We start from the raw sequence: 13,352 nt of genomic DNA on the forward strand, positions 1-13,352 counted from the left end.
GGAAAAGACGAGTGATTTCTGACTTGAAGCTCGGGGTTGGTGGGGAAATATGGTGCCCGGAGCAACGCAGCTTACATTTACCAGATCTCTCTGCCATCAGACTCTAATGATGAGTTAGTAGAAAATGTAGGGCACACTTTGTACTTGACATTCAAAGGCAAGTCACCAAAACCGCAAACCAGACATTTATCCTATAGCCAGGATTTTGTGAGCATCCCCACAGACTGCCGCTGAGGCACAGTCCGTCCTGCCTCTCCTTTGCTAGTGGCACTGGGATACCCTCAGGTCACCAGGGAACTAGAAGGCGTCCACTCGCATCCTGTCCCACTAAGTTCTGACAGCTGTTCATTGTACCGAATAACAAGAGACCATCTCCTGTTGTGAGTGACAAGACACTCCAGAACTTCAGGGAAGGACGGAGGCCCAGGCTACCCCAGCAGAATGAGTCTAGGGCTTTAGCTCACCCCCTCTTCCTGTGGCACTGGGGAGCAAACCCAAACCCTCATGGACACTGAGAGATCGATGGCCTGCAATGCCCCAGGAAATTCTTTGAACTTCTGCTTTCTTTTGTGTTCTTCACAAGTTCTCTTCTTGTGACTGCAACACTAAACCAAACTAAACCTATCCCCCAGCCGCAAAGCTGAGCAGAGGCAGGACATCTCCCAGAAAGTTTTTACTTCAGAAGACAGCAGCGGCATGTTGGTAGCAGAAATAGGAAGCTGGCTCTCTGGAGGAGGTCGGCCAGAAGAAGCCTAATTCTTGAGTTTTCTTCCTAGGTATATACAAAATACACGAAGGAGTGACTGTGAGAAATGGGGACAGTGACGGGTATGGGCTAAAGTTTCTAGAAAGAAGTTCACACATTTGACCTTCTCCGAGGGTGATGGACTGACTGGCTAGAACTTAAATGATTGTGGAGAAGCTGGGATGCTGCAGGTCTGGTGCTGAATGGCAGTGTATTTTGACTGTCTTTAGCCCCCTAGATAGCCATTCACACTTCGCCTTTGTGTCTGGCTTGACATCTTTCTGACCACCCGGTAAAATCTTTTAGGATGAATTAATAGATCACTTTCATTAACCCTGAAAACTACGACTCATCAGACAGCACTCTAGGCCTGTGATGGTTTGCTGTATTACTTTGTCCTGTTGCTATAGAAACGAATGATGGTGAATGCTGGGCGTGGCTTTGCACACCTTTAATCCAGTATTTAGAAGGCAGAGGAGGGTGGATCTCTTGGAGTTTGAGTCCAGCCTGGTCTACATAGTGAGTTCCAGGCTAGCAAAGGCTACATAGAGAGTCTCTGACTAAAGACGAACAAAAACTAATCCAAACCAAAACATCAACAAACACCAAAAACCAAAAGTCCTCCAAACAAAAACAAACAAACAAACAAAACAAACCACTTGACCCAAAGGAAAGCAACTACAAACCTCGAAGCTGCCATCATGGTGGAGCGTGGGCTGTGGGGCCATCTTCTCAATCTTCTCTGGGCCATAGCCACTCCTATGTGGCCCTAGAGAAAACTTCCTCTCTGTTTCACATCCCCACAGGAAGATGTAAAATTGTCGCGCACACATTCCTGATTACCCACCAGCCCGGATCATCTTTCCTCTTTGCTCGGCCTTCTCACGGCTGCAGCCGCCGCCCGCAGAGGCCTCCCTTCTTTCCCATCAAGGTTCTCATGCTTGTTCCTACTCCATGCTGGTTCCGTTTGTCCTTCCGGTCCAGACGGGGCCACCCTCCAGCTTTATGTATGCTCTTGACATAGTATTCTCAAACTAAACACATGTCTGGCCCTGGTTGGTAAGAATTTGGGGGAGAAAAGAAGGAAATAGATATGGGGAGGAAAAAAGTATTGGTTGCTCTAGAGAGAATTCCTGAGATGGATGAGGACAGAGTTCACGACTCAGCAGGAACTTGAGATACCAAACTCTACCTCCTCTGCCTCAAGAGCTGATGGCGAAGGAAGAGTCACAGCAGGCCAGGGTGCTTCTCCTTCAGGTTCCTTTCCTAGTTAGACAGGTTTCTGTGATAGGATAACTCTCTAGCTTCCATATAACCACAGCTCTTTCAGCTTACCCCGCCAAAGTTCTGGCAAGACCCTGTTACCATAAACATAGCAGGCAGGGCACGGAAGTCGTGCCTGACAGCATTTTGTCCCGTGGCTTGACCGGTCTACAGCCTTTTCTAGCCTCAGGCTTTTAGTTGGTTTTACTCAATAGGACATTAGCAAATCAGAGCAAGAAAATAAGATTATGTTAGCACCTTCCTGGTTGGGTCCCTGAAGAACACAGCTCTCGGGGCTGGTCCTTTCCAGTTCCTACTAAGGGCAGGCTGATTACTCAGCTTCCCGGCTTTGTCTGAACCCTGCCCACACACACCTCGCTGAACATCCTCCTGTGCTGCCTCCCCTCTCGGAGCTGATCTGGGATTCTAACACACAGGCTGAGCAGGAGTGTTTGGGAAGGAAACACAGGGAAAGACGCAATACGGACCTTTCTGTGCGCTTTTGAGGCCCCGCTGGCTAAGGGATCTAACTTTCCACCTTTTCCGAATGCCAGTTTTCCTAGGTTACTACAGGGATCGTGCCGCTGCAGGGGTTGTGCAAGAGAGGTGATGTGTGTACAAAGAGCAGCACGGCACCTGTCATGCGCAGGTGTTCCTGTCCAAGTCCGTGTCATTGGCACGCTCCAGGTTCTCTTGCATACCTTACTCCCCCCACTCCTGGGAGAATACCACCCCCACTTCAGGGAGAATATCCCCCCACTCCTGGGAGAATATCCCCCCACACTCCTGGGAGAATATCCCCCCCACTCCAGGGAGAATACCCCCTCCCACTCCTGGGAGAATACCCTCCCACTCCTGGGAGAATATCCCCCCACTCCTCGGAGAATACTCCTCCCCACACTCCTGGAAGAATACTCCCCTCACTCTTGGGAGAATATTCCCCCCATTCCTGGGAGACTATCCCCCACACTCCTGGGAGAATACTCCTCCCCACACTCCTGGGAGAATACTCCCCTCACTCTTGGGAGAATATTCCCCCCATTCCTGGGAGACTATCCCCCACACTCCTGGGAGAATACTCCCCCCACTCCAGGGAGAATATCCCACCCCACTCCTGGGAGAATACTCCCCCCACTCCAGGGAGAATATTCCCCCCACTCCTGGGAGACTATCCCCCACACTCCAGGGAGAATACCTCCCCACTCCTGTTTCTGCCTGCCCATTGCTTCCTCATGGCATCTTGTGGAGATCGGATTTAGATTGCTTACTGCTTCAGCAGGGGACTATGGCAGGAAGTAGACAAAGACCCAGGCAAGAATGATTCAAGAGTTTGTTAAGGCTGTTTGCTAAGGCTGTTGGGCTATCACATTGGTGACGGCGAGTGGGCTCCAGGGCACATCTTCCCTGCCTTACTTCTTCACCAAGTGTGGGAATCAGGAGTGCCCTCTCTGTTAGGCAGGGGAGCAGCTGCCCCACTCCTCACGCAGTTGGTCAGGCAGGCAGAAGGAAAGCCACCGGGTGGTTCACCTCAGAGAGATCACCCTTGGTATTTATCTGGCGCCAGGTCCCTCTGCAAACACTGGTTTTTAATCCCTCAGCCTGTGGCAGCCAGAAAGAGAGACACTCAGAGGACATCAATGGTGTCCCTGAGGCTACACAAGACTCCATGTAAAAGCAGGGACTGAGGGTGGGGAGGCAGGGAGTGAAGGAAAAATAACTAGCCCGTTTCCTGCTTTTAAACATCCTTTCCCCTCTAAATGCTGTTCTGTTTCTCAGCTCCCATGGGTAAGGCAACAATGGCCTGTAACCACTAAAATGACCGCGCGTCTCAATCCCATCCATGCTCCTTTTCCCCTCTCAGAGACATGGATTACAATGTGATTGGAGGGAAGGGGCAAAAGGACATTTTATTACACAGAACGGCAACTCTGGGGGGTGGTCTTGATACCAATTCCCCAGCTAAATGGACACTCAAACAAATATCCTTTCTAAGTCTTTATCAAGAACAGGATCTCATGTATATAAAATCTGGGATAGTCCGTGCCTATTAAATGCTTAGCCTCACTGAAAAGATGTCTGAGGGCCAAGGTCATTCGGGTGGTGTCCTCAGAGGCCCACAAAGCAGTGAGGAAGCTTTCAGGCCCACAAGGCAATAAGAGCCATGAAGGCAAAACCAGCAGCCACACAGCCACACTTGACCAGAGGGGCCTCGGGACAAGCCAGCTCCCGGGGCAGGATTTCTAGGAAGGTGACGTACAGGAACGTGCCCGCTGCTACTCCTTCTAATACAGCCTGGGCTAATCCCTGCCCTGGTCCTGAGGCGGCTCCAGCCACGGTCAGCCCTAGGGCCAGGCCCACGGGAGACATGAGTGCTAACGACAGTATGCAGAACGTGGCCCACCGTGAGCCGGTGCCGACCTTCAGCAGCCGCAGGCCTACGCTGAACACCACAAGCCCCTTGTGCGCCAAGACGGCCACACAGAGCTTCACAGTGGCCGCCACTGTGGTCTGCAGGCCTACGGCCAGGCCTTCGAACACGGAGTGAAAGGACAGAGAGATCAGAAGGACGAGGGCTCGGAGGGGACCCTGCGACGGCGAGGGCACCGGAGGGTGCTTGTGGAATCCGAAGGCATGAGCCCCTCCCCATTCCTCTTCCCGCACAGTCGATCCTCCAGCATCCCCTTGGCAGTACTGCAATGCCAGCGACTCCAGAAGGAAGACGAAGAAAAAGCCCAGCGAGATGACGAGCTCTCCATAGGGATACTCCACCTAGGAACAAAAAGAGGGAAGGAGATGAAGCATTTGATGGGCCAGGAGAGAGACAAGAATGGGAAATGTGGGAACAGAACACAAGGGGGAATGAGACCGAGCAGGCACGCAAAAGTGAGAAGCCTAGAGGGGCGGAGGGACAAAGTGTCACTTGGGTTAGAAATAAAGGTCCAGGGTCGGAAGGGATGCAAGAGCTTTTCCTGAGGGTCCACAAGCAGAGGGTTAGTTGGGGCCCTCTCGCTTTACACTTGAGCTGAGGGAAGAGATTCCCGGTTCCTCACACATCAGAAGGGCATGCAAAGTCCTGGGCTCACTCTCCGGACAGGCGCTAACAGTAGATACGTACGCAATCAGAAGCAGCGTCACGAGAAGAGTTGCCTGTACTTCCTGTACTGTTCTAGGGAAACAGAACCAGAAATCAGACCGAGTCTAGGCAGTGCTAGTTCCTGTCCTGCCCTTTCAGCAACCAAGCTTCCCTTGGAAGCCCAAGCTGACCATCTTCCACCAGCTGCTGATCCACCCACAGGGCGCTCCTCTGCTTTCCCGTGCTCTTCCCCAGCTTCTGGTCACCCGGTTCCCCCGCTACCCACCTGCACCACGAATTTCTGGATTTCTGATTCAATTCCCTCCAGGGCTTCAGCAGTCATATGCATCAACCCTGCTCCCAGAAAGACGCCGGCAGAGATGCAGCCCAGGAGGCTGAGAACTCTGTAGTGACGACCTAAAAGTAAAGGTTATTCTCCACTTAGCAGTGAGATAAATGGGAATGAATGAAGGGCAACAGGCAGCACCCAAGGTCTTGGAGGACGGGAGAACCAGAGCCAGGTGTCAGGAAGGTCTGAGATAAGCCTGGGTGCAAGGGACAGAGACGGAGTGGGGCTCTACCTGTAGCTGCATCCATCTGGAACCATCTGAAGTAGATGGGAGCAAGGCCACAGCCCAGGGTGAGAACCAGAAGGGCAAGCAGGCAGCCAATTTTCACTCCAAGCAGTACCTCCATCTTTGGGGTGCAGGATGAGCAGAGGCCTCAGAATGACAAATGGAGCGGCTGAGGCGACCACAGTGGAGCGCTACCTTGCGTGAATTCCAGGAGACTGTGGATATCCTCTTTGTCCTGGACTCCTGGAAGGTCTGTGCGCTGCACAGCAGACGAGGGCTCAGCCCCAGCCACCAGCCCTCCCACTATCTGGAGGCCCCTCCCCTGCCTCACGCCTTCCTGAGCTTCCAAACCAGAAACTCCAGACTCCCTGCCAGGTGTAGCTCTTCAATGCTGTGACTAATCCAAGAGCTCTGGGGAGCCTTAGTTCATGTCTGGGGTTGATCTAACCTCAAATGGGACCATCCACGGTACTTACGGCCCAGCTAATGTGTGTGTGGCAAGCTGGCCGCGCCACCGTCAGGACACTTAACCTGAGCCTTCCAAACTCTCGCCCTGTCCCAAGCCTCACAGGTTCCTATGCTGATACTTGAACTGAACCCTTTCAGAGAGGATTTGGGGCCACTTGAGGGTAGAGGAGGTGGGGCTGAGCAGGGCTGCTTCTCTTCGTGGGAATTAGCAAGTGAAGGGATTCCCCTTTCCTCTAATTCCAGAAAAAATAGCTCCAGGCACGGAAATTTCCAGGGGTGTGTGGAGATTCCTGGTGCCACAACATAGATACTGTCACTTTGGGGGGGGGGGGGGGGGAGGAGACCGGATCTCATTGTGTAGCCCTGGCTAGCCTGGAACTATATGTACACCAGGCTGGCCTTGATAAACTCGTAGAAATTTTTCCCGCCTCTGCTTCTCCTGTGCTGTGATTAGAGGCATGGGCCACCATGCCCTACCTGTCAAGGCTTCTGACTGCCATTTCTGTAATGAAGTGAAATCGTTATGTTTTTTCTCTTACAAAAGCTTAAACGCTTCTCTTTCTCTAAAGTTTAAAGAAACCCACAAACTTCAAACAAACACAAAGCCCAGTCAGGGCACCTTCTTCCTTTTGGTCAAGATAAGTTGTGCCATGTCCTTGCTGCTCTTCCTATAATTACCAACTGTCAAGCTTGTCATTGCGATCATACAGGGCAGTTTACAAGCTTGGTGTGCAGAACCTCGGATTGCTCAATGCTCCACCAGCTGTCCATTGGTGCCAAGGAATCCAAGAACCTTAATTTTCATCAAAACCCGTAAGTTACCAGCTTGCCCCTTTCCCTTTCTAGGTCGGAATCCCCGAGTGAGTGGCCCTGCCTGCCTTCTGGGTGGGTTTGAAGGTTTGTTACCATTTCCTGCTGGGAACCGAGGTTGTTCTAGAAAGGAAACAGGAAAATGGAAGCAAACTAAATAAACAGAAGCACTCTAAGTAGATCTAGATAAGGCTGGAGATGGGACCAGCCTTGAGGGAAACACAGGCCAACTCCAGACATGGTTACCTCGGCAGAGATGGGTAAAGAAGTCAGCTAACTGCTAGTTCCCACTTCAGAGGCCCACATAAACACCATAAGCACCGGTTGGGACCTGCTGAGCCAGTTCCCACAGGGCCTGAGGTGTCTTTCCCCACAACCTTAGCCATCTTTCAAGGAAGTGTCTGGTAGCAGTGGCTCTCACTCCTGAGATCTCAGCATTCTCTTGATCGCTGACAGGCCAGGACAACTGACCCCACATCTTTAAAAGTCATGACATCCACGTCTGTTCTTAACAAATTTATTATTAAAATTTCAAACAACAAGCACAGGGTACCAGCACTGTCTTCCTGGACACCAGGTAGCCTTGGTCTTGGCAGGTGTAATGGAAGGAAACACTCGTTACGTCTGCATCCACATCCTTGTCAACTCTCCGTGGGCTCTTCAGCAGGGGATGGAGCAACCACAGGTAAAAGGTCTCCCCAGGAGCTGACGCGGGCACAGCGATACAAATCCCTGCGGCCAGGAGAGAGGCATTAACAGGGGCTGCAGCTTCCTGCTACACTTCCCCAGCCACTCACGTCGCCGGTACCTGCCATGCCGCCGGGCTGTGACCACAGCGTGCTGCATGTGCCCGTCTGGACAGCAGAGGTGGCAGTGCACATGGCGAGGCCGTTTAAGGACAGGCTGAGTGACTCGGGGCCAGCGATGAGCCTCCTTTGGAGACCCCCTGGCAAGGATTACCAAGGAGAATATTTCCTCTTTCGGCTTCTTATTCTGAAAGAATGCAGGGGCTGTTTAGAGAGAACAGATCTTTCCACTCCCTTCCCCTTACATGCCTGAAGTCCTTTCTCATAGTCTGGAAATCACATAGAGCTCCAGGTTACCCCAGAAATTCTCCAGCTCTTCCCACACCTCAACCCCCAGCTATCCATCTATTAATCCATCCTGTTTTCCCAGGCTGTTCTCGTTATAACTCTGAGAATACATACCCAGCTGAAGGGGATAGGATGATAAGCCTGGGAGAAGCTACAGGCCAGGGGCTTGGAGGCTGTCAGCTGAGGACAAGGGAGCTCATGGGGACACTGCAAATACACAAAAGACTCTCAGTGATGCTGGGACCGAGGAGGGCTTGTTGCATAGCCTCATGGCTTGACGACTTTGGTCCCCTAAATCCACAGAGAAGCAGAGACAGACTCCTGAAGCTGTCCTCTGACCTCCACGAGCGCGCTGTAGCACGCACAGGTGCCCCACGTCATACACACACTAAAAAGGTCAGGAAGAAGAGGGACACAGGAACAGGGGTTGGGAAAGCATGGCAATCACGGGAAAGACAAAGGAGGGGAGAGTGGCTGAGCAGCACCCTTCTGGAGCGATAGAACAGGCGGAAGTGGTACTTACTGGTGCAAAGACAAAGCCAGGCTGAAGATCCAAAGGGGACTTCTCTTTTTCCTGCAATCAAGGAAACACAGCTGACCCTGTGGGATCTATCGCCATAATCCAACCTCTGCAGGTGGAGAACTGAGGACTCCTCAGAATAATCCTCATACTGACAAACCATGCTCACTGAGTTAAGCTGGCTGCAGCTCTAAGGTGCTAAACAACAGACTTGTCTTCACTGCAGCAGAAAGGCAGGGACCTGGCACTGTATTCTCCCACAGGTAAATTTAGGATGCTGTACTGGCTCACATGGTTTCACTGAAGTTCTGGGTCAGCAAAGTAGGAAAAGGAGCGAGGAGTGAGCAGCACCTGCCTGGGGCTCTCGTGCAGTCTGCAGTGTGAACGCCATCACCACTACATTGTGCAGCAGTGATTTACGACACAAAGGTGGAGAACCTGAGGAAAAGGAACCTCACCTGGAGCACCAGGCTCCTGGCCTCCATGAGCAGACGGTGCCCAGCTTTTGTTCCGTTCTCTACCAACACCTGTTAAAAACAGAGACAATGAGCAGGCACTCTGAATCCCACGAAACAATGCCAGTTGCTCCGTCAGGCAGGGAAGTGGGCACTGTGACCCTAAGGAAGTGCACAGATCTATAAAAGAGAAACACTAGGCAATAACAAGAGGACAAGGCACAGAACCACAGCACCGCTTTAAAACCCGAGGGGAAAGAACTCTAACTCACCAGAAAATGGCTTGTCTTACGCCACAAGTTCCGAACTACCTCAGTGCGGTCAGCCTTGCTGGGCAGTTCACTGAGGGCGAAGGCTGACACCACCACATTAAACTGGACCTGAGGACCAAGACAAGGGACACAACAGACGTGACATCTCCCCCAAAGCACAACAAATTCCTATCCTCTAATCCCCCCGATCCCAAGAGATCTCATTATGTAACCCATGTTAGACCTGAATGAATAGTAATCTTCTAGCCTCAACTCCTGAGTTCTGAGATTATAGGTGTGCACCATGATGCCCAGGCTAAAACCACAGCTATTGAGAACAGCCTACTTGCCTTCGGTGACACAGGTAGAAACTGTCTGAAGAAGACACCAGGGATACAGGGCTTCCCTGACTCTGAACCACCTACGGGAGAAAGATACGGCAGCTGAGGGAACGTGAGCTTCACAGCCAGAAGCTGGCTCAGTTAGGAGACATGCCTCAGATGATAACCCTAGCCGAGAGGTGCAAGACTGTAAGGGAGCCTTAAAACGTGGCCTGCTGACCCCATCCAACCACCCAGAGCCCCACAAAGGCCTCTAACACTGCTCTACTGTAATAATGGAAGGAGTCAGATTATAATTTATATCTTTCTCTTCTACATCCCAATAAAAACTTTCCTAACTCCTTCAACTTTTAGACATCCCTAGATTAGAGCTTGGTCTTACCTTTTAGTAGCTTTTCAGCCAAACTCAACATGGCAGCTGAACTGTCCACACACACATATTCACGGAGGCTCTGGCCCCAAGTGCTATGAGCAGCCCTGAGATGAAGATAAAAAACCACCAATTCTTCTGACACACGGTCATACTCACCTGCTCTCAGTCCTACAGACAGGCTCAGAACATATAAACTAACAGTGTTATTTTATTTATTAGTGCATTTACAACTTCTGAAATAAATGGCAGATGATTCAAACACTGACTTGTAGACAAAATATTTTGATCAGTATGCAAAATCTACCCCCTACACTAAATTGCTTTTTCTTCTGACCTGAGTACTGGGCCTTTTCATGGGTCACTCTTTGAATCTGACCCTAGCTCAAACACCTTCTTCTGCCTGGCTAATCTGAGGGCAGCAACACTCTAGATCTGACGGTCTTGCTCTCTGGTATCAAACAACCCCGGTTTGTTGATACTGAGGTGACATAGAAAATCCGACTCCCTAGAATTGGACCTGACATGACCAAGGGTTAGGAAAGTTATTTACCAGGCAACAGAACCAGTGCCGGATCCAAAGTCCATCAGAGTCTGTGGCTGGAACTCTGGAACTCGAGTCTGGATCTGAAGAAAACACACAACACCCAGAGAAAGGTAAGGTAGCACTAAGAACCCGCGTGACAATAGGGGACAGAGACAGAAGGGAGGGACGAATGCATGCACGGCCAAGAATCAATAAAAATCTCTGAGACAGGAAACATCTCACTGATTCTAAACCTTTCTCAGCCCACAGAATCTTTTTTCCAAGAATACATAGGATAAATGAACATGCTCATAACATTCCAAGAACTCCTATCACAAAAGACTAAAGACTGATTTACAGACAATAAACTGATGATAAAAGGGGTCAGGTGGGAAGCTGAGACTTTCACCTCATGGAACGCCCTGAAAACTGCCGCGAAAGCACCGTCCAATCTTGCTGCCATGTATATCAGACTCAGTTCTTCATTATAGCTGAAAAAAGAAATCAGTCTAGGAAATAAACCCACCCCACAGTGACTCAAAAGTCAAGGAAGTGAAGAATTTGGAGAGGACTCCCCTAGGTTTCCCTTTCCAACACAGAAGACTCCAGGGAGCTTTCTCAGACACAAGGTGACATCATCTCAGCTCTCCTCAAACTCAGCGCTTCTTCTCTGCACCCTCTGGACAAGTCCTTACCTGAGCTTCTGCCAATGGTAGGTGGTCCGGCGCAGGGCGTGCAGTACTGCCTCACGAAGTTTCTCCTCTGTCTGAGCTGAGTCTAGGTGAGAAGGGCTGGAGGTGAGGGCCTGGGAGAACCAGTCAGACCCAGTGTAGCACACTGCCTACCGAACCCTCCTCCTCCCACCTGAGAAAAGGCTAGGAGGTCAAGAGAGGCCAAACCCAGAGAACACCTCGGGAGAGTGAATTGCCACCGTCCCAGAGTGTACCCATCTAGCCTCTAATAGTACTTGAATCAACTTAATCTATCCAAGTTTTGCTTCACAGTAAACAGAAATCTGATAAAAACCTAAGAAGCTTTGCATTTATTTATTGTGATCAGATAGTTCTCACTTCAACCATCTCTGCCCACACAATCAAAGTCTAAAAGCTAGAATACATACATTTTTATGGACATTTCCCCTTCCATGCACTTAGGAGTCAGAGAGTTTCAATATTCCCATAGAAAGAGGCTTAGAAATCTAAGTTCCGCGACTGTGTTTGTAGTAAAATTCTACAAATCCCCACTGCAATGGTTTGACTGAGAATGGCCCCCATCGGCTCATGGATTTGAATGCTTGGTCACCAGGGAATGACACTATTTGAAAGGATTAGGAGGAGTGTATCAATGAAGGTAGTTCGCATGCCAAGCCCAAAGTCTCTCTCTTCCTGTTGCCTGCAGATCAGATACTGAAACTCCAGCTACTTCTCCGGCACCAAGTCCGCCTGCTGCCTTGCTTGTCACCACACTGACTACAGACTAAATTTCTGAAGCTGTAAGCCAGCCCCAGTTAAAAGGCTTTCTTTTAATAAGAGTTGCCTGTGGTCATGGTGCCTCTTCACAGCAAAAGAACACTAAGACAGCTACTCTAAGCCAGGTACTGTGGGAAATGCAGGGAATACAGGAAGAATAAGGGGTAAACTTGCAATATGAAGTTCACAATCTTGAAAATAATCTTAAATGTAATAATTTTCTACTCCTGAAGTGGGTTTCAGCCAGCCACCCACTAGCATTTCTGGCCCAATCTACTTTCTAGTAGGGCATCGGATAACAACTGCTGGTACTAAACATCAAATAAGAAACGGCAGCATTTATCTGAGATTTAAATGATTCCTTGCTCCAACTTTCCTCTGACATTTCAATCTGGTTTACTTTTAGTCTTAAATCCCACCTTGGTTTTCCAAGAATTTTTTCTCAAGGTCCACAGCTCGTCTTTGCAACTCCTCCGCCTCTACCGGCAAATGTCGGCTCCAGAGATAGTTGGAGAGCGCCTGTACCTGCTTCTCTGTAATGCGGACGGGTCTCTCTGTGGCCACAGACGTAAAGTCTCATCACTGCGTGCCGGCATCGTTTTGTTTCTTTGGTTTCCCCCTCCCCGCAGTTTCTCACCAAGAAGCAGTAACTGCGCGGCGTTAGTCAGTGCTTGCGGCAGCCACAAGTGCGGAAGACGCAGGATGCCGGGATGCTTACGATGGGGCTTCTTCCCCAGAAAATCGGAATTATTGTCTACCTGGGACACACCGGGCACGAGGGCGGCGAATGCCTGCAGACCGCGAGAGAAACAGAAAGGTCGCAGGTGCTTGCTGCGGGAGGCATCGCCGAGGTCGTCCTCCTCCGAGAGATTTTGCCAGCAGAGGAAGGATGCACTTACTCGGGACTGGGGTCCTCGAAGGCTCCGGCACCATCTGCAGCATGTCAACAGAAGCGTCACCTCTTTGGCGGTAGCCATGGCTCCAGGACACACCGGAAACGGAAGTACACATGCCTGTGACCCCCCCCCCTCCCAGCAGCTAAGAGCATCTTCCGTGGACCTTCGACCCGGACGGTATCAACTAATGAGAAGAGTATTTGCCAGCAGCCAATAAGCGATCTCTATGTACGGAAACCGTACGTGGGAGGAGTTTAGTCTCCAGAGGGGGTGTGGCGCGCGGGCCTGGGCGGGGACCAGCGGGGTAGGGGCGTGTTCGGGGGCGGGGACCAGAGCGTCAGGGGCGTGTTTGGGGGCCGGGACCAGCGGCGTAGGGGCGTGTTCGGGGGCGGGGACCAGCATGGCAGGGACGTGGGCAGGGCGGGGTGGGGGCGGGACTGAGAGTCGGTGGGCAGGTGGAGTAACGTGACTTCCTTTGTCTTTGTTTGCTGCTGGA

General features: G+C 50.9%; 2 protein-coding genes across 2 annotated transcripts; both read right to left on the reverse strand.

Moving 5' to 3' along the window:
* Positions 1-3,889: 3,889 nt before the first annotated feature.
* Slc39a2 (solute carrier family 39 member 2) lies at positions 3,890-5,777 on the reverse strand. The gene is made up of 4 exons (XM_075949603.1): positions 5,663-5,777; positions 5,368-5,498; positions 5,124-5,174; positions 3,890-4,777 (listed from the first exon to the last, which is right to left on the reverse strand). Exons 1-4 carry the CDS (start codon positions 5,775-5,777, stop codon positions 4,145-4,147), a joined length of 930 nt encoding a protein of 309 aa, XP_075805718.1. The 3' UTR covers positions 3,890-4,144.
* Positions 5,778-7,435: 1,658 nt separating this feature from the next.
* On the reverse strand, positions 7,436-12,983 carry Mettl17 (methyltransferase like 17). The gene is made up of 14 exons (XM_075949688.1): positions 12,860-12,983; positions 12,598-12,751; positions 12,380-12,514; positions 11,187-11,268; positions 10,901-10,982; positions 10,519-10,592; positions 9,978-10,072; positions 9,605-9,675; positions 9,276-9,383; positions 9,007-9,075; positions 8,552-8,602; positions 8,143-8,235; positions 7,743-7,927; positions 7,436-7,666 (listed from the first exon to the last, which is right to left on the reverse strand). Exons 1-14 carry the CDS (start codon positions 12,935-12,937, stop codon positions 7,576-7,578), a joined length of 1,368 nt encoding a protein of 455 aa, XP_075805803.1. The 5' UTR covers positions 12,938-12,983; the 3' UTR covers positions 7,436-7,575.
* Between the last annotated feature and the right edge of the window lie 369 nt (positions 12,984-13,352).

This window comes from Microtus pennsylvanicus, chromosome 15 (genome assembly GCF_037038515.1).
Source record: "Microtus pennsylvanicus isolate mMicPen1 chromosome 15, mMicPen1.hap1, whole genome shotgun sequence".
Classification (NCBI taxonomy): domain Eukaryota; kingdom Metazoa; phylum Chordata; class Mammalia; order Rodentia; family Cricetidae; genus Microtus; species Microtus pennsylvanicus.

Bases quoted from the DNA above. Each gene is read 5' to 3' on its own strand.
- Slc39a2 (XM_075949603.1), bottom strand. From the start codon at position 5,777: ATGGAGGTACTGCTTGGAGTGAAAATTGGCTGCCTGCTTGCCCTTCTG. The intron at 5,499-5,662 runs GTAGAGCCCCAC...CTTTACTTTTAG, and splicing joins CCAGATGGATGCAGCTACAG to GTCGTCACTACAGAGTTCTC. The intron at 5,175-5,367 runs GTGGGTAGCGGG...CTGTTTCCCTAG, and splicing joins TCCAGAAATTCGTGGTGCAG to AACAGTACAGGAAGTACAGG.
- Mettl17 (XM_075949688.1), bottom strand. From the start codon at position 12,937: ATGGCTACCGCCAAAGAGGTGACGCTTCTGTTGACATGCTGCAGATGG. The intron at 12,752-12,859 runs GTAAGTGCATCC...CGCGGTCTGCAG, and splicing joins TTCGAGGACCCCAGTCCCGA to GCATTCGCCGCCCTCGTGCC. The intron at 9,676-9,977 runs GTAAGACCAAGC...TTTCTCCCGTAG, and splicing joins GGCTGAAAAGCTACTAAAAG to GTGGTTCAGAGTCAGGGAAG.